We start from the raw sequence: 21,578 nt of genomic DNA, 5'->3' as shown, positions 1-21,578 counted from the left end.
TAACAATAAGGAAATGAGAAGAGAACAAGAAGTGGGAGACATGATGAAAGGGCTTCTGAAATTCTGATAATGTCCTAGTTCTTAATCTGCATAGTAGTTAAATAAACCTGCTTATTTTTGTGTTAATTCATGAGATTGGACACTTAGAATTTCTATATTTTTTTCATATATGATTTATACTCCAATAAAAACATCTACTGAATAAAAAGCTTAAAAGTAACATCTATGAAAGATTGCTGGAAATACTTGTAATTGTTATTAATTCCTCCACTAGTATTTCTAAATTTAATCTTTGGATTTAACCAGAAGACCACTAAGCTATGGTTTTAAACTTCTCTGTTAAAGTCCATCATAAAATTGCTCTTACTTAGATGCTAGGCTATTAACCTATACCTTTCTGTCAGTACACTTCCCTTTCTTCTTCATGTGGACCTATAAGAGAAATTTGTTGTTTTGGCTTCCATTTTGGTACTGTATGCATTTTTGTATGCTAATCTTAACTCTGATGTTACCAGATTTTTGCCTAAGCAATGATTCTTTTTACTATTAAAGACATACTTCTATTTTTGTAAGTAAAAGATTATCAAGTCACTTCATTTGGTTTTATTTAATTTTGTTAGTTTTTAATTATGTGTATTCATGAAAATTGCCTCAAAACATCTGGAGAAGTTGGACTTGGTGGCACAAGCCTGTAATCCCAGCAGCTAGGGAGGCTGAGGAACAAGGATCATGAATTCAAAGCTAGCCTCGGCAAAAGTGAGGTGCTAAGCAACTCAGTGAGACCCTTTTTCTAAGTAAAATACAAAATAGGGCTGGGGATTGATTGTGGCTCAGTGGTCAGGTGCCCCTGAGTTCAAACCCCAGTACCAAAAGGAAAAAAAAATCGGGGAACTTGATATGGAATAAATTTAAAAATAAAGGTTTGTCATTGTTCATACTTAGTTGCTTATTTTCAGTTACTTGATTATAGTTCAATAATAAGCTCATCAATGAAACACTCAAATATGCTTCCAAACTTATTTGTAGCCTCACTATTGTGACAGTAGTAAAACAGACTAACTAGAACAAACTTGTCAAATAATCTAATCACCACCACCACCACCACCACTACCTACTCGAGAGCTGAGTACAGTGGACCACCATGTGTGGCTCCAGCTACTCTAGAGGTTGAGGCAGGAAGATCATTTGAGGCCAGAAGTTTGAAGTCAGCCTGGGCAACAAAGGGAGACCTATCTCAACAAACAACAAAAACACAAAATCAAAAAATGGCTTCCTTTAACTTCCAAAAGTATTTTTTGTTGTTGTTGTTTTTGTTACTTTTTTCCATTATTATTCTAATATTTACTTTAAAATACTAGCATTTTTACAAAACATTGGTAAATAATAGCATACAACACTCCAATAACATTAGTTCTTACCTGATATGGACTGCTTCGTCATGTTATGCATTAAGAAACAGTAAAAAAAAAAAAAGGTAAAAACATGTAGAATTTATTTAAATAATATTTAAGATATAAGTGACACATTCATGACAACTTTAAAAAGTTAATAAAATATCAGCCTTGACTATCAATAAAGAGATTAGATTTTAGGATTTCTCTATATGTGCTGCCTCCAAAAGCATTTAGTAATGAGAAAAGGAAAGTGAGAAGTTAAGATTATTATATAACTTATAACCAATAAAGTTCAAAATGCTATATAGTTAATAAGAAAACAGGAAACTGTCATGTTCATAGTCTGATGAATGTAGGTTTTGACAGGAAATAGCTGAGTTTCTAACTATAATAATAGTAAAAATTCAAACCCTAAAAAAATACTATTAAAAACCATTCCATTTATTTTACCTAGTAATCAGTATTGAAATTGTAAAGCGGGGAGAATCTGCAGGGATGAATTCCATACTTATCAATGATATGTAAGTATTTAGAATTTTTTCATTAGTCTCCTTTATTAATTAAGACAGGAGGTTTTTGTTTTGTTTTTGTGAAACAAACTGTCATAGTTCTAGAGTTTTGTAGTTTCTAAATATAGGTTCTTTATAAATAACAGAGAAATCTGTGCTGAGAAAATTTGATTACCTGGGCAAGTGTCCATATGAACAGAGGAGATAACATGTTCTATATATGTTTGCTTTCTTATAGCACATTACAGGATACTGGTAGCTTGAAAAAAGGTTCACTTTTACATTCAATTTTAAATAGATACAAGTTATTCTTTTCCAATTTTAACATTTGAGGGCAATGGAATTAATACAAATACATATATAAAATACTTATAATGTGTGTATTATATATAATGTATATATAAATTATATATTATTTATACATAAGTTTGTATATATATGTATATATATATTTTTCAGGATTAAGGATAGAACTCAAGGAACTGGAGGTATAGCTCAGTGGTAGAGTGCTTGATTGACAAGTAGAAGGCCCTGGATTCAATCCCCAGCACTGCAAAAAATGAGGATCAAACTCAAAGCCTTGGTGCAGTCAAGCACTCTGCCACTAAGCTAAATTCCCAGCCCCAATATTTTAATAAATCTTTAAAACTTACATTTTTAGAAGCAGTGAAAAATATGTACTAGTATATGTATTAGTAAGTAAAAAAGGAAGAAAGGAAAATTTGGAATTGAAACTTATACTGTATACTTATTATATTTATATGATACTTCACAGTTAAAAGTGCTTCCATGCATATTTTTTCAAGTTAAAAATTTTTCCCCTGTGTGTGATTGGAGGTTGCACTGTGCAGACAACTACCACGTTCTGAGATTCAAAAGAATAAGAGGAAGAACTGCATTGGGTATTTTGAAAGACAATCAATCCACAACAAAGTGGAAAAAAGTCATCTACACACCAAAAAAACCCCTAACCAAATGAACTTTGATCACTACTAGACAGGCTTTAAACCATTGAAGTGAGTCATGTGATACCAAGTGAACTGCAAAACAGTTGCAGTAAGTTTCCAAGACTGAGTCATATCAGATTATAAAGATCCTACTTGTACACTTGCGTTTGTATAATCAACCTTTGTAAAACACAGAGCTTTGGCTTTTTAAGTTAAATGAAACATTTTTGTAAAGTGATGTACAAGATAAAAAATTAAAAATAACTATACATTATACTTTATATGAGAAGGTGGACAAAGTCCAATAATCATGTAAATATTTATTTTTAAGTTCTAGAGGCTTTACTCCCTTTCTCCTCCCAGTCTGGCCAGTAATTTTGTTAAGATTCCTTACAAAATACCTTTAATATAAAGTTTCCTCAAAATTTAAAATAAATGTAAATGGAAAATGATAACTAAATTTTTCATAATTATTAGCTTTTTAAAAACTGAACTGTAAACATGACAAAGACTAAAACTAGCAATAAGCATGCAAATCAAAAGATTTCCAGAGAATCAGAACAGGAAACCAATAAAAGTGATCATCTGGAGGTCATGACTTCTCCATTGCTGCAAGTCAAAAATTAGAATAAATTAAAATGTTCAAAAATAATATTGAATACCTAAATAAGTTAAAGTAAAAACATTTTTAGCATTATCAAAATATATTATTAAAAAGGGGCATTTAAAATTTAAAAACTTAATATGGGATTTTTATGTAAGATGTATAAATGCAAAAGCAATGAAAAAATATGTACCTACTTTAATAAGTGGAAAAGGTGGAAAGATTGGAATTAAAGAAACTTATATACACCTGTTACTAGAGCAGGAAAGAAGGGGTTATTTACAGAGAATTCTTTGTCTTTCTACAGTGCCTATTTAGATCTACCCAGTATTCTGGGCAAACGAAATGAAACTGCCACTGAATGTCTTCTTCCTGGCAGCTGACACATCTTGATAAAATTGAAACCATTAACATTATTTAGATGGCACTCTAATGTCAATGGTGATGAGGCTAGGAATATATGAGGTTCTATGTAAATTTATGACCAATTACAGGAAATAAATCACTTCACACTTGTTTCACTCTGAACTTTTAAAGCTACATCAAAGTACCACGTAGATTTCATTTGATTTAACCTTTAGCTGAAACACTTCAAAAACTCAAACCGTTAGCAAATACCCCCACAAAAAGGAAGTATTTCTTTTCTATGTGGATTAACTTGTTAAGAGGAATAATTGTTTTCCAAAGCTATATAATGGGTTTTTATCAGTCTATTCAATCACTTAACCACATCTTCACTAAGTTCTTAGGTGACAACTACTATATTAGATGCTGGAAAGACAAACAAAATAATGGCAAGACCCCTGCCCTCAGTGAGTTAAATATCTGGAGGGAAAGACAGAAGGGAAACAGCTAGTTCCATGGGGGCATATTAAGTGTTGAGTAATCCCACAAGAGAAGCAATGCACTGCTTAGAAGAGAGAATTCTTAGAGAATAAGTAAGATGCTGCTACTTGAGTTAAATTGTGAAGGATAAGCAGGGAGGGGATATCCAGGCAAAGTCCTGAGGGGATATCTCAGGAAAAGTCCTGAGGCCCAAGAACATACTAAAAAAATGCTGGGAAACTGCAAGTGGTTTGGTGTGGCTGGGCTATAGGTCTCAAGCGGAGAGATCAAACTTAAGAAAAGCAAGGCCTAAACTATGAAGATCTACCGTTACGCTCAAGAATTAGAACTTTATCATGAAGGTTATGGAGGAGCTACTAAAGTAGGGAGTAGTGCCATTAGACTTAACTAATTATTTGTAATACTACATTTATAACGTGTATTTTGTGGTATAGTTGGCATTGATTTAGGGCTGGGATGCAGCTCAGTGCTAGAGTGAATACCTAGCACATGCGAAGTTCTAAGGTTTGATCCCCAGCATCACACATACATACACACATATACTTACACCTTATTATGTCCCAGGAACTGTTATAAGTGCTTTTCCAGTATTTATATATTTAATCCCATTAATAACTCCCATGAAATAACTGAGGTACAAAAAGGTTAACTAATCTGCACACAATAATACAGCTATAAAGTGCTGATACTAGGTGTTTAATACGTATCAGGCACTGTCCCAAGGTCCCATCTAGACCTTGTACTATCTGGACAGACATAAACTACCAGAACATTTACAAAAAACTAGAATGTGGGCTGGTAAACAAAGTTAACAGAAAATTAAGTTCTATATGTGTAACTTAAAATGCTATATTACAACCTCTAAGTACCATGGTGTCATTTAGTGGCTCAAGAACAGTGATCTTAAATATTAAGCATCAGAATGTCCAAGAAACTTGAGAAAATTATGAACTAATTCCTAAAAGGATGCATATGTTTATACATGAAGTATTTGTAACACTTTAATAGATCCCATCCATGGGCCCTTCCCAGGTTAGAAACTCTCCAGAAGACAAAGACTATAAATTTTAAAAATGTCTTTATTGAGATATAACTAACATTCCATACAATCTACCTATTTAGAATGTATAACTAAACGGTTTTTAGTATTTTCATAGAATTGTGCCACCATCACCAGAATCAATCTTGGGATATTTTTATTACCCAAAAAGAAACTACACATCTCTTGGCTGTCATCCCCTCATTTTCCCACCTCCTTCTGGATCCTAGGTAACCACTAATTTTTATTTTGTCTCTACAAATTTCCCTATTCTGGACATTTTGTACAAATGTTATCCTACATTATACAGCCCTTTGTGAGTGATTTCTTGCACTTATCATATATGCTGTAGCATGTAACAGTACTTCATCTGTTTAATGCATAATGATATTCCATTATATGGATATACTACATTTTATTTATTCATTTGTCAAAGAGTGATATTTGGATTGTTTTTCACGTTTTGGTTATTATGAATAATGTTGCTATGAATATTTATGCATAAGTCTTAGTGTGGACATGATTTCATTTCTTGTGGGTATACCTAGGAGTGGAATTGCTGGGCTATATGGTAACCATATATTTAATAACATGAGGAACCGCCACCCTGGTTTTCCAAAGTATCTACCATTTTACATTCCTACCAGCTGTGTATAAGATTTAGAATTCTCAATATGCTTGCCAACACTTCTCATCTATTTGGTAATAAGTCATCTGAGGAAGTATGGAGTGGCATCTCATTGTGGTTTTGATTTACATTTCCCAATGGTTAATGATGATGTTGTGCTTACTTGCCATTTCTTTGAATATTTTGGAAAACAGTTGTTGGGCTGGGGTTGTGACTCAGTGGTAGAGTGCTTGCCTGGCATGTGTGAGGCTCTGGGTTTCATTCTCAACACCACGTATAAACAAACAAACAAACAAACCATTGACAACAACAACAAAATATTACCCCCCCCCAGTCATTGAGATCCTTTGCCCATTTAATAATTGGGTTAATTATTCTTTCAAATTGCAGGGTTCTTTTTGTTTTGGGTACTTGGAATTGAACCAAGGGGTGCTTTACTTCTAAACTACATCCCCTGCTCTTTTAATTTATTTTGAGACAGGATCTCACTAAGTTGCTGAGCTGACCTTAAACTTAAAATCCTCCTGCCTCAGCCTCCCAAGTTGCTGGGATTACAGGTATGTGCTACCACACCTGGTTCCCTTGTATTTGAACTTCAAGAGTTTAAAACAACATACTCTAGACACAAGTCCTTTGTAAGATAAATGTTTGTGTTTTCTATCATTATTATTATTATTTTTGGTACTGGAGACTGAACCAGGACACTTAACCACTCAGGAACATCCCAGGTCCTTTTAATTTTTTTAAATTTTGAGACAGAGTCTTGCTAAGTTGCTCAGGGCCTCACTAATTTGCTGAGGTTGGTCTTGAACTCGCAATCCTCCTGCCTCAACCTCCCAAGTCGATGGGATTATAGGCATGTGCCACCACATCTGACTAAATGTTCAAATCTTTACCTTCAATTCTATAGGTTGTCTTTTTTTTTTTTTTGTAAGAGGTAATGCCAACATAGCAAGTTTATTATGGCTCCTAAAGTTCATAATAAGCTATCAGTTACACATTCATTGATTTACATATTGCCATACTAGTGTCTGTTGTGTTCTGCTGCCTTTCCTATCCTCTACTATCCCCCCTCCCCTCCCCTCCCCTCCCCTCTTCTCTCTCTGCCCCCTCTACTGTCATTCATTTGTCCCCCTTGTATTATTTTTCCCTTTCCCCTCACTTCCTCTTGTATGTACTTTTGTATAACCCTGAGGGTCTCCTTCCATTTCCATGCAATTTCCCTTCTCTCTCCCTTTCCCTCCCACCTCTCATCCCTGTTTAATGTTAATCTTCTTCTCCTGCTCTTAGACCCTACTCTGTTCTTAGTTACTCTCCTTATATCAAAGAAGACATTTGGCATTTGTTTTTTAGGGATTGGCTAGCTTCACTTAGCATAATCTGCTCTAATGCCATTACAGGTTGTCTTTTCACTTTCTCAATGGTGTTCTTCAAAGCACAAAATTTTTACATTTTGGTGATAATATAGTTTCTCGATTTTCTTATATATTTCTGTGCATCTGGTGTCAAAACTAACAATAAGAATTTTTAAATGTTTCATTTCCTTGTCCTATTAAAACAAAGGCTTAATTTAGAAAGTCAAGTACTTTATCATAGTGCTTTCCCAGAAGAAAGTCTGAAAATTATTCTAGTCAATAAACTAAGCTGCTGTGGTTTAAAAAAAATATAACAATGGAAGATATCTAAAAATCAAAAGTCAAAATTTGATAAGGTAAGTGTATTTAGAAAATACAAATAACTCTAAGAAATCAATTATAAAAAGACAACCCAATTTAAAAAATAACCCTATTTAAAGATGAGCAAAGGATCTAAACAGACATTTTCCTATAGAAGATATAAATGGCCAGCAGACATATGAAAAGATACTCAACATCATTAGTCATTAGAGGAATGCATATTAACACCACAATGAGATGTTCCTTCAAACTTACTAGGATACTACCATCAAAAGATAAACAACAAATGTTAGTAAGGATGTGGAGAAATCAGAAGCCTCATATCCAGCTGAAGGAACATAATATGATACATTGGCTTTGGAAAACCATATGGTAGTTCCTCAAATGCTTCAAAGAAGAGTTATCATATGACCCAACAATTCTACTATTAAGAATATACTCAGATAAATGAAAGCACGTTCATATAGTAGTCTGTACACGAATGCTTACAGTAGCATTGTTTATGATAGCCCAAAAGTGGGATAATGAAAGGTTTAACAGCTAGTGAATGGATGAAATGTGACATATTCGTAATTTGGAATATTATTAAGGGAACAAAAAATAACAAAGTACAGACACATGTTACCATACGGACAAACCTTGAAAATCTTATGCTAAGTAGATGAATCCAGTCACAGAAGACCACAAATTGTGATTCCCTTCATACTGGATTTCCAGGGTAGAAAAATAAGTAGAGACAGTGAACAGATTAGTGATTGCCTAAGACGTAGGAGGCTTGGAGACCATGGGCAGTGACTGTTAAGGATTTCATTTTGAACTGATAAAAAATGTTTTAGAACTGATTGTGATACTGACTGCATAAGTCTGTTCATATACTAAAAACCACTCAAATGTAAACTTTAAATGGGTGAATTCTACCAAATGTGACTCTCTCAGTAAAACAGTTATTTATAAAATTAGACAGCCATTTTGTATGTATGTCTCCAATGGAGATGTGGCCAGTTTAAAAATAACTAATTTGCTATTCAGAAAATGCAGAAATAATTTTTAAGTGATAAAAAATATTCACTAACAATGTAAATCTTCTACATCATTTTTTCTCTTCAACATAAAAGAAACTGTGACTACCTCCTATAGTGTAATTTTTAAAAATATTTATTTTTAAAATAAATATTTGACACAATATTTATTGTTGTAGTTGGACACAACACCTTTATTTTATTTGTTTGTTTTTATGTGGTGCTGAGGATCGAACCTAGGGCCTTGCATGTGCTAGGCGAGCACTCTACTGCTGAGCCACAACCCCAGCCCCTATAGTGTAATTTTAAATAGGCAGAAAAACGTTTGCAATAAAAGTTTAATATTTTATATACTGTTAATAACAAAAAATACAATATTCAAAATATGATTTTTGCTTATGAAAGTACAAAATAATAAATAGCTAATTTAAAAGATTAAACTTTTCAAATAACAATGCCATATTGGTATGTACGTAGTAAGTCTTGTCAAGTACATTATGGCTGCTAATCACTGTGTACATGTATACAACTGGTATGCAAAGCATTTTGTGGTAATGTTAAATTTTGTTTATACTAATTATTTATTCCTTTCTAAAAAAATTGAATACTTTAAAGTACTAAATAAAAGCAGATAAATTAATTTGTAGTAGTCATTTTCCCAGAAACTTTAACTCCTGATAGAAAGTAATTTTAAAAGCATATTATACACATATATTATCACACACCCACACTATTTTGTCATTGAACACAAAATAAGCTTTCAGAGGAGGTTTTAGTATCCCTTTCTTCCTTATCCTGAGGTGCTTACAGGCTGCTCAGTTAAGATTGGGCACTTGCAAACCACATGACCTCATGAATGCTATCTTATCATATCACAGGTTCCTTAGACTGACCACAACAACTTAAATCAGACAGGCAGAAAGCAGCACAAAGTCTTTGACACATACTATTGCTATGACATTTTCAGCTATCCAACTTGTGGGAAGAGAAAATCTGATTATCTCATGTCCAACTGCAATTTTGAGATATAGTTCATGAAAAGCACATGATTTGCTACACTAAAGATTTCAACCAGAGTTTAAAATTTTTAGTTTCTGTAAATCTGAACTACTTATTACTTTTTAAAAATCAATTCTCTTTTAACTGACACTGAGCAAATTAGCGAAGCTCATTTTCAAATGTTCCAAGTTTAAAAAACTGTCAATATTATGCCATTGTTTCTTTCAAAAACTAGCATTTAAAAATTGAATTATTTGATCTAAAGGAAGATGGAAGAAATATAAAAAGTGAATACTCAAGTCTTGAAACCTGAGTACCTGAATAAGATCACGAGATTCTAAAACTATAGCTCATTTTAGCATCCCCTATCAAGTTGAATGCAATCTTAAGCACAGCTTGTTAGTGTCATTCTAAATGTTGACAAATAAGCCCAGCAAAGTGGTACACACTTTTACCCCAGCTACTCAGAAGGCTGAGATGGGAGAACTGCAATTTCAAGAGCAAGACCCTGCCTGGAGACAAAAAAAAATAAAGAAAAGGGCTGAGGATATAGCTTAGGTAGAACACATGATGTGCAAGAACCAGTATGTATGTGATTTTATGTATATCTCAGCTTTAGATATTGCTGTAGTTCAGATCTTAAGTTTCCTCCACAGATCCATGAACTAAATAGGGAGGTGGTAGAAACTTTTAAGAGATGGGGCCTAGTAGATGGTCTAGATGGGAGTTCTTTAGATCATTGGGAGTTTCCTGGAAAGGGACTATGGGACCCAGACACCTCCCCACTCATTTGTTTTCGAGCCATGAGGTAAGCAGTTTGTTCCACAACATGTTCCCACCATGATATGCTGCCTTGGCACAGGCCCAAAAGCAAGAGGGCCATTCAATCAAGGACAGAAACCTCCAAAATTGTTAGCCCTCCAAAACCTTTCTTATGTTTACTATCTCAGACATTTTGTTATAGTTTTAGAAAGTTAATACAAGTAGTGCATTCCAGACATAAAAAACTGTAAATAGGGGCTGAGGCTATAGCTCAGTGGTAAAGTGCTTGCCTTGCATATGTGAGGTACTGGGTTCCTCAGCACCACATAAAAATAAATAAAGATACTGTGTGTTCATCTACAACTGAATAAATATCTTTTAAAAATTGTAAATAGTACAATAGTTAAAAATGCATTTTAAAAATATAAATGGAAATTTTAAGGTCTATAAAGACTACTGAATATTTAATTGAAGGGTCTTAAAGTAATTTAAAGAGTACAAATAGAATCTTTCATTATCTACATTGCACTTTGGGGGCACCAAAAAGAACTACTTATCTGCCCTCAGGCTTGTGTGAACTCCTGCATGATTCTTTATATTGTTCTAATTAAAGAAAGGACAAATTTAATAATTATGGGAATAATTTCTTTTTATTAAGAAGTGGCCATTCGGGGCTGGGGTTGTGGCTCAGCAGTAGAGAGCTTGCCTAGCAGGTGCAAGGCCCTGGGTTCAATCCTCAGCACCACATAAAAATAAATAAATAAAATAAAGGTATTGTGTCCAACTACAACTAAAAAATAAATATTAAAAAAAAGAAGTGGCTATTCTAGGAAAACTGACACTTTCTATTGCAAAAACATATGTGAATGTCTAAGCCTGTGTTGACATTTTTGTTAAACATTAAAATTTTTAAAATTAAAACTTCAACCATCAGTAGTCATCAGTACAAATAAAAACCACTATTTTCAAAATTTTTTTTCTGCCTCTGAATTACACTGCTGCAGTCAATGCAGTTTGTGGGTAAGAATGTTAATTCTATTCTTGGGATCACTCTGTAATCTAAACATCATACCTGGAGTTTTGCAATATACAAAGAAAATGAAGACTGATAGAAACAGGCAATATAGAGTAGGCATACAGTTAAAGAAGTAAAAATAAATAGATAGCATTATTCAGTATAAAATAAAGAAAAAATAAGCTATCATTGACCACAGAATCAAATGATCATGTTCTTTTCTATTTTTAATATTTTAGTTTTAATTCCTAGATGAAGATTAGTGTTTACTGAGTCTTTTAAAAATATTTAAAAAAATCTTTTCAAGTTCCAACGATTTTATTAATTACTTTTAAATTGACAAATACAAGGGTAAAGGGTACACTGTCTTTTTTTTTGTGGGGGCGGCAGGTTACCGGGGATTGAACTCAGGGGCACTTGACCACTGAGCCACATCCCCAGTCCTATTTTGTATTTTATTTAGAAACAGGGTCTCACTGAGTTGCTTAGTGCCTTCTTTTGCTGAGGCTAGCTTTGAACTTGGGATCTTCTTGCCTCAGCCTCTCAAGCTGCTGGGATTACAGGCATGCCTCACCACGCCCACCTGTACATGTCTTTTGATTATCTTAAAGTCCCTTATTTCAAAATACCATTTTAATAATATTAATATAAATATTATAAAAACTATATTATGAGTATTTATGACATTAAAAGTACTTTTTGTAGATATTTAATTAAACCTATAGATTAGGTGTAATCAAATGGAGTTACCAGAATTTTAAAAACTTGAGTGTTTATGTAAACATTCTCTGAGACAAATTTCAGTTAAGGCTTTGTTTGGATTTTCTTTATTTACTCAAGTTCCTAATTACCTACTTAGCTGGCAGAAATAATCAAACAAGATTCCTGAGAGATATGATGATTAAACTTAAAAAACGGTTTCCTCAACAAAGGAGACAAGGTGGTTGAAGACCTTCTGGGTACTGAAAACCAATGAAATGACCATTCCTATAAAGAAAGTTGTTTTTATCTACCTAGGTTGTATGTTGCTTATAGCATACTATAGTAGTCAATGAGAAATTGGATCATTCCTTCTCTCAAATTCTTACATCAATCAATCTCTGATAAATGGTTTTCAGGTTTCTTATTTAGAAAACAAAAATTCAGCCTATACAAAAAGGACTTTCTGGGGTCTGGACTTGTGGTTCAGTGGTAGAGCACCTGACTAGCACATGTGAGGCACTGGGTTTGATCCTCAGTACCACATAAAAATAAAATAAAACAAAATAAAGGCATTTGTCCATGTCAACTTAAAAAAAATTTTTTTTAAAAAAGGACTTTCTGTTCTAGATGTTGATGATATCATCTGATTCTGGAGAGATATCTGTGAATCTAGGACCCTGCCCTGCATCTAGAAGCTCCCTGTTCCTGCTGCTGGAAGGAGTAGGGATGGTCTCCATGCCATCTTGCAGGTAGATAAGCAGCAGAGCCATCCACCTTAACCACCAGATGGCATGTATCCTCCCTCTGTGAGTCTGTACTAGTTGTTGACATTTCCTGTGTACTCAATGGTTCCTTTAAGCACAAGGAGGAGGAGCAAGTCAAACCCCTTCAGGATTCCACTGGCTTCCAGGCCATCCTGAAATGTCACCCAGATGTCTGGTTGATACATCTGGAAAGGTCCAAGATGCTCTCCTTTTTCTTCTTTTTGTCTGCCATCTTGCTATGACCCAAAGCCAGAAATAAAGTTTATTCTTCAGAGGATCAGGGACATTTAAAATCTAATTACAATAACTGCAGAAATGCTTTCTTCTTTATTTAAAAAAATATTTATTTTTAGTTGTAGTTGGACACAATACCTTTATTTCACTTATTTATGTGGTGCTGAGGATCAAATCCAGGGTCTCGCATGTACGAGGCAAGCACTCTACCAATGAGCCACAACCCCAGCCCCAGAAATGGTTTCTTCTTAAAAAAGTTTCCTCCTGTGATTCCTTTACCTCCACTTTCTTTGGTTTTCCTCCAACCTCAATGATAATTTTGGTCTCCTTTTCTTGTTCTCTTTAGGTTAGGAGTGCCTCAGAACTTGGTCCTGGAACCCCTTTATAAAAATGCCTTTCCCACTCCAAAGACGATGACGACAACAACGATGACTACTACATCTTTTGAGATAACCGCTAAAGTTGTTTAATCTTAATTAGTAATCTTAATTTTTTAAAAAAGAATAACCAGCATATCAACAGTATAAGGAAGCATGTACATTGCAGTGACATTATAAATTCACATAATTTTTTTGGAAAGCCATATCCACAGCCTGATATTTTCATTTAAATGTTTCAGAGAATCTCAACCTTAACATAAGCAAAACAGAACTCATCTAACTTTTCTAACATCATTCAAAATGACACTAACCCCCTACACCTACTGGAAGAAAAGATAGGCCCAACTCTCCACCAAGTCAGCTTAGGAACCAACTTCCTCAGTAAGACTCCTAAAGTACAAGAAGTAAAATCAAGAATCAGTAAATGGGATGTTACTAAAAAGCTTCTTAACAGCCAAGGAAACAATCAAGAATATGAAGAGAGAGTCTACAGAATGGGAGAAAAGCTTTACCATTTGCTCAGACAGAGCATTAGTTTCCTAGAAATATAAAGAACTCAAAAAGCTTAACACCAAAAACCAAATAACTCAATCAATAAACGGTCAAAGGAACTGAACAGACACTTCACAGAAGAAGAAATATGGTCAGTCAACAAATATGAGAAAACATTCAGTATCTATAGCAATTAGAGCAATGCAAATTAAAACTACACTGAGATTCCATTTTACCCAGTCAGAATGATAATTATCAAGAATACAAGTAACAATAAATGTTGACAAGGATGTCAGCATAAGGTTCACTTATATATTGCTGGTGGGACTGCAAATTGGTGCAACCAATCTGGAAACCAGTAGGGGGATTCCTTAGAAAACCTGGAATGGAACCACCATTTGACCTAGCTATCCCACTCCTCAGTCTATACCCAAAGGACTTAACATCAGCATACTACAGGGACACAGCCACATCAATGTTTACAGCAGCTCAATCCATAATAGCTAAGCTGTGGAACCACCCAGGTACCTTACAACAGACAAATGGATTAAAAATGTGGTTAAAAAGAATGAAATTATGGCCTTTGTGGGTAAATGAATGGAACTAGAAAATGTCATGCTAAGTGAAATAAGCCAGTCCCCCCAAACCAAAGGCTGAATGTTCTCTCTGATATGTGGATGCTAACCCACAACAAGGGAGGGTAGGGAGGGGAAGATGAGACGTTTACTGGATTAGATAAAGGGGAATGAAGGGAAGGAAGTGATGGGAATAGGAAAGACAGTAGAATGAATCGAACATAACTTTCCTGTCCTTGTATACGAATATACAATCAGTTTAACTCCACATTGTGTACAACAAAAGAATGGGATCCTAATTAGAATAAGTTATATTCCATGTATGTACAATATGTCTAAATACATTCTACCGTCATGTATATAGAAAAAAGAACAAATAGAGCTGGGGTTGTAGTTCAGTGGTAGATCACTTGCCTAGCTTGTATGAGGCACTGGGTTTGATTCTCAGCACCGCATATAAATAAATTTTAAAAAGGTTCATTGACCAAAAAAGAAAAAGAAAAAAAAGGCACCAAACAACCATTCACTTATGTGTTCAAGTCAAAATATCTGAAGTCATGAAGTCATCAATTGCTTTCTCTTATGAAGGAAACATACTTTTACTACATGAACATTCTAATATTTCCACTTCTCCAGTCTTTCTAAGCCACCTTCGCTATTACCTGGACTAATGTAATGATTCTTAGTGAATTTCCCTGTTTCAATTATTTCTTTTTTACAATCAGTTCACCATAAAGCAGGCAAAGTAAATGAGATCACTTCCTTCTTAAAACCATCTGAAGGCTAGCCATTATACTAGGAATAAAACAAATACATATACTGACTTACAAAGCATTTTATGTGATCTGATCCCACCAAACTCTCTTATTTTATACCGCTTTTTTACCCTCCACTATATTCTTGTCACACTAGTGTGTTTTTTCAGAAAGCCCATTTCATTTTTTTCTAGGGTCTTCATGCTAGTTGCTTCTTCTGTCTGAAATATTCTTCCCACTGATTTTTGTACATCAGAAGTTTCTTAACATTCCTATTTTATGTCACCTTATCTGCAAAGGATTTCACAAACATCATTTATTCATTAAAAACTTTTTCATGAAGTTCCTATTACATGTCAAACTTGTTCTGGATGCTGGGGGTGGGGAGGTATCCAGTCATGGTAATCAGGGAAATGGAAGTTAAAAGTGTAATGAAAAACCTTTTCACAGTCACTGGGAATGGCTAAAATTAAAAAGAGTGACAACTTCATATGCAGATCAGGATGGAGAACAGGAAGAATTTTCTTTACTGCTCATGAGATGTAAATGTGCATAACTATTTGCAGCAAAGTTCTTAATAGACCTAACTGGAAATAATCCAAATATTCATCAGTAGAATAAACTACTTATATAAAGGAAAATTATACAGCAATGAAAAGGAATAATCTATAGCTACATAAAATAATGTAGTAAAAATCTCACAATGTTGAGCAAAAGAATACATAACCCAAGAAGCCATTTATATAAAGTTCAAAAACAAATTATTATATTAGAAGTTCTAGATCATATTTATCTTTGAGGAGGGAGAGTGAGAAGTGCTTGGAAGAAAGTATTAATGGGATTCTGGGGTCTATTTCTCAGGAATGGTATAATTACTTTGTGATAATTTATTGAGCTATAAACTTGGGACTTGGGCACTTTTCTATATTATTTCTCTATCTGGAAGTTTTTAAATAAAATTTATGTTATTTAAATACCTCAGTTTTTATAATTTTAAATCAATTATGTTAAACAATATTAAAGATAATAACCAGAAAGCTCAAACTCAGTCTCCTTTATGAAGAAACAATATATAAAAAAGCATTTAATATTAGTATCAGAAAGAGTTTGGCTCTTTTAGTAGGTCTGTTTTTATCATATAGATACTCTGAAATGTTTATGTGACCAGAATTTCCCTTTTGTGTTGACTACTAAAAATCTTAAAGCCAAGTCTGAGGCCCATTTACAGGAAATACACAGATATGCATTTTTACATTAGTCTTATTCACGCTTCCATATTTTATATATACAGTAGTTTTCTTTCTTTTTTCTCAAATTGTGGTTTGCTATTGTATAATATTTGTAAATTTTCTTAATCCCATCTGGAACAAGGAAGGGTACTAATGAATAAAAATAATTTAAAGTGATTTTTCTTTCTTTTAAAAAATGTATATAGGTTGTTTGGTTTTACTTTATTCTAGTTGAATATGTTTGTGATCTAACTGAATGTCCTGGTCCTGAATTCTAGCTTTGGCAACTTACTACTAAGTTATGTGACCCTGGACAAGTTATTTAATCTCTCTGAGCCTATCAAATGGGATTAATATTAATTTTACAGAATATTTACAAAGATTAAAATAATTATCCAAAGGTTCTGCACTATCTCTTTTAGAAGCTACAACACAGAAAGCTTAATAAAAATACAGAAAATTTGCTCTACACAGAAAATATACTAATCAAACGGAACTAGAACTGCTTTTGTAAAATGGTAAGAACATAAAGTACATTAAGATTATTTTATTTAGATATCATTATGTTCAACAAACCTGAAGAATAGTCTACTTTTTGTATAAGTGGACGATCCTTAGTCTGTAATTCCTAGAACATCCACCAGAACTACAACCATCACACTACTATTAAGACAAAGTAAAAATATATCTGTATTCCAAAAACATTTTTTAATCAGTTGGCTAATATGCATTTTCCCATAAAACAATACTGTAAATGATAGCAAGGCTCAAAAAGACCCAGGGAAGTCTAGTTAGCTGACAATTTGATTGAATCATAAGATTGATTTCCCAGATGTCTGTATCTAAATGAGTCCTGAGTACATTTCCTCTGTCTTCTAAACCAGAATATTTTCAACCTTCTTCTATCTCCTTTTCCTGGCATTTACAAAATATATCATTTGTTTTTGGTGGTCAGCAGCTGTTAAGAAGATACTCCTGTGTTGCAAAAGGAGGTGGTTATTAATTCCCAGAACTTGTAATTTTGTTTCACGTTTCTGATTTAAACCTTCAAGATGATCAATTTGCCTGACAAATTTCATTTTTCAAAACTGTCCCAGTTGTTGTTACCATCTTATCCCGTTATATTTCTAAGGAGGCTACATAGCATATGGTGGTTGGGCTTGGAGTGTGTGGACTTAAGTGTATGTATAAGTTATATGTAACCTGACCTAAAAAAAATCCCACCTCTTTACTGACTAGTGCATGACTGTGGGGAGTTACTTTATTCCCCAGACCTATGTTTTATCGAATGTAAAACATGAATGACAATGATGTTACCTTCTTCATAGGACTACTATGAGGACTTAAATAAACAATAGCAAGTATAACAGTACAAAATCTGGCACAGAACAATAAATTATAGTCACTACACTGCAATTCTTCTCATATCGCGTGGCAATTTATTTGTATGCCTATTTCCACTGCAGACTATGAGACCTTTAAGAGTGTAAACTGTATTTCAATCTTTATTTTCAGTTATAAACTCAATGTCTAGTGCATAGCAGGTACTCTGATGATAGGTAGGAGGATGGGATAGGAAAAAGCACTTCGATAGCCAGGTTCTTGTCTATGAGGACAAGGGGTAAGAAGTTCAGTAAGATTTAACCCCAGCTCTTGTTAGGTCTATGTAAACAAGGGTTTCCACATAATGGCTTCTCTGAAGGCAATGGCAATGTGTAAAAGGCTCTAACTTTAAAAATTCCTATGGAAAATAAGTAAAAAAATAAGAAGCAAAACTAATCAGGAAATAAGGGATTACAACGGGTTGGGAGTGAGAGAAGGCACTAGAATGGATCACAGTAAGTTGCAGGAAGTACAGATAAACCTCCCTTTGCAATGCCAACAGAGAGAGACAGTTAGTTCTTGTGGCTAGGTCAACTGCAGCACTCATTTTGAATATATGAAAAATTCATTTGTAACGGGGGGTGGGGGAACAACACAGTTAAAATACTGTTAGTAAGTACCTTCTTCAGATTTTAGATACTGATGACAAGTTTTTTAATCTAATGTCTCTGTAAGCAGTATAGAAAAGAACAAGTCAGGACTGGGATTGTGGATCAATGGTAGAGTGCTTGCCTAGCATGGGTGAAGCACTGGATGTGATTCTCATCACCACATACAAATAAATAAATTAACTGAATAAAGGTTCACCAACAACTAATAAAAATATTTTTAAAAAAGAACAAGCCAAATTAAATTAAATCCTGATTCTACCATTTCTTGCTCATATAATGCCTAGCAAGATAATGATTTTGAGTTTCAGTTTCCACACTCATGCAAATGAGGACCACTTTCAGATGGGATTATTAAGAGGGTTAGGAATAATAACTACAAAGTGTCTGACACAATATTATGCTCATAGTGGGTAGTCTATAAATAATAATTATTTTATAGAATAACAATGTATTCAGCTACTCATAAAAATAACCTACTTCATTATTTCATCCAGCTGACTATGCTAAAGGGTCACAGTTGTCTTCAGGAAGATCAAAGTGTAAAGTTTTTCTCAACATTTTCTTCAATTATAGAGAAATTTTAAAAAATCAGTGAACAAAGTGACTATTAACAGTCACATTCTCAAAATACAATTATTGATATTTTGCAGTAAATTTTCATATTGAAAGCCAATGATTAGGGCAAATTCCAATATACAAATGTTAAATTGAAGAAATTAGACTGACTTTGGTTATCTTTTTTTAAACTGTGAAGTGCTCTATCAAACAATGAAAATAGTGGAATAAAAAAGAGGTACTGTATTTAATCACTTTTCTTTTGGGACTAGGGATCAAACCATAATCTTGCAAATGCTAGGCAAGTGCTCTAACACTGAGCTACATCACCAGCCCTGTATTTAACCACTTCAAAAGAGCTGATCCAACAATAAAATAGCAATTACAATAGTAATTTTTGTAGAAAGCCTACACAATCAATACTTGGTTTATATTTTTCACTTGTTGTCATTTATGCTCTTCAGTGATAAAACTTTTAAACAGGTGAAAAATAAAATATGCTCAGGAAATATAATGAAACAGAACTTCCAAGTGAATACCCACAATGGTTTCATATTACCTTTTCTAGCTTTAAAGAATCACCATAATCTGGTTCTGCTTAGTTTACTCTTCCTTCCTATGCCTTAGTCCAACTTAGTCAATTTATCCTTTAGTTGAATCTCACCCACTCTAAACTCCCAACTTTGTTCTCATGCTTACCTCTGAACTCTTACATGTGTGGTCCCTAGCGGTACTGTACTATTCCCATCTCTCTCCCATGACTTCTGACTAGGGCCTGCTTAAGCCCAGGACTTTGGCTATTCTGAACCATGAAGTTATTAGCATCTTATCACAAATTGTTCTCTTTAATTTGCACGATTTAGTTCTCCTCCTCCTCCTCAATTTTTTTTTTTTTTAATTTGCAGAAGTGGGGATTGAACCCAGGGGCACTCAACCACTGAGCTATGTCCCCAGCTCCTTTTTAAATTTTTGAGACAGGGTCTTATTAAGTTGCCCAGGCTGACCTGGAATTTGTAATCACCCTGCATGAACTTCCCCATCCTTTCCTGAGCTAGGATAGCATGTACCATCTTGTCTGGCTTGTCTTTTGAGNCCTTTTTTTTTTTTTTTTTTTTTTGGTATTGGGGCTTGAACCCAGAAGTGCTTTACCACTGAGCTATATCCCCAGTTCCTTTTTCTTTTCTTTCTTTCTTTCTTTCTTTTTTTTTTTTTTTAATTTTGAGACAGTATCTTGCTAACCTGCCAAGAGTCTTATTTAGTTACCAAGGCTGGTCTCAAATTTGCAATCCTTTTTCCTCAGCCTCTGCAGTTGCTGGAATTACAGGTGTGCACCACTGGAGCCCAGCACCATCTGGCTCTTTAACAGAAGAAAATTCTATCGTGTTTAGTTTTCATGTTTGTATAAGAAAAGAAACTGCTTTCACAAGTGCCACATTAAAAAAAATACCATTATTTTTAGTCAGGTCATATGATAAGCAAAATTAAAGTTTGTTGACTGATTTTTTTTTAGCCTAGTTTTAGAATAAAACTAATCTTGATGTAATTTTTAATTACATCAATCAGCCAATCTTGATGTAATTTTTTCTAAAAGTTCAGCAACATTAATGATTCCTTATCACTAGACCTCAAAAATTTAAATGGGAGATTGTTTATTTTAGTCACAATTTTTTTGAGAACACCTTTCAAACACAAGGAATAATTTGTAGGGTTTTCAAAAGAATAAGGATTTCTAGAATATGGCTTATTTTTTTTGTAACTGTTTTCTTTCATACATGCTGTAGATAAAAAGATTATAAAAAATGTACACAATAAGGTAAAGATTACATAGAATACTGAATCCTTCAAATGTTATCATGGCTAAAAATTAATATTTACAGGAATGATCCTTAGTATTTCAAGATAAACTGAATTGAACTACATCTAATATTTATCTTTTTGCCTATGGTTTGGTTCTTTTTCACTTGGAATTTACTCTTAGATTGACTACCTCCAGGAGGTATTACCTAAAAACACTCAGACTTCAACTGAAGTGTGTAATATCAGGAAAGGGTAATTTCTAAACTTTTTCCTTTGAGGTTTAAAATCATTTAGCAGCCAAAATGAGTTTCTTTCATCTTCTTTTATTTTCTTAACAAATCAAGTTTATGCTACTCTTTCAAATCTCAACACTGTAACTAAACACTATTTTATAAAAAAAAATCAAAATAAGAAATATACTTTTTTATTTGTGTTGCCAGATATTTGTCATTAGAAAATAATAAAGAATAGGGAAGTCGACTTAAGAGCCACATTCACAGAGTATCTCTTGTGTCAAAATACATTAGTTTGAGTAATATAAACTAGTATAATATCTAGTAAAATTAGGAAAATTTCATGTGTTGGATTTCACAGGTTCTAGGTAGTGCCAGTTTAAAAAGCATTCAAATACTAAGAAATCTGTTAACTGAAGTTAGGCAAGTA

At 33.7% G+C, this 21,578-nt stretch overlaps 1 protein-coding gene across 8 annotated transcripts in view; it reads right to left on the bottom strand.

The window, feature by feature from the left end:
• Window positions 1–21,578, bottom strand: part of Evi5 (ecotropic viral integration site 5) — a 205,605-nt gene that overhangs the window by 15,223 nt on the left and 168,804 nt on the right. Inside the window, exon 20 of one of the 8 annotated variants that reach the window (XM_048814450.1) lies at window positions 1,419–1,431. The exons of 6 other annotated variants lie outside the window; for them this stretch is intronic. In XM_048814450.1, the coding sequence (XP_048670407.1) occupies window positions 1,419–1,431 (13 nt within the window). The remainder of the gene's footprint in view (window positions 1–1,418; window positions 1,432–21,578) is intronic. One more of the 8 variants, XM_048814451.1, reaches the window with a different exon arrangement.

Source organism: Marmota marmota, unplaced genomic scaffold (genome assembly GCF_001458135.2).
Source record: "Marmota marmota marmota unplaced genomic scaffold, marMar, whole genome shotgun sequence".
NCBI lineage: Eukaryota > Metazoa > Chordata > Mammalia > Rodentia > Sciuridae > Marmota > Marmota marmota.
Note: the sequence above shows the minus strand (reverse complement) of the source record. Positions and strands in the feature narration are given on the sequence as shown.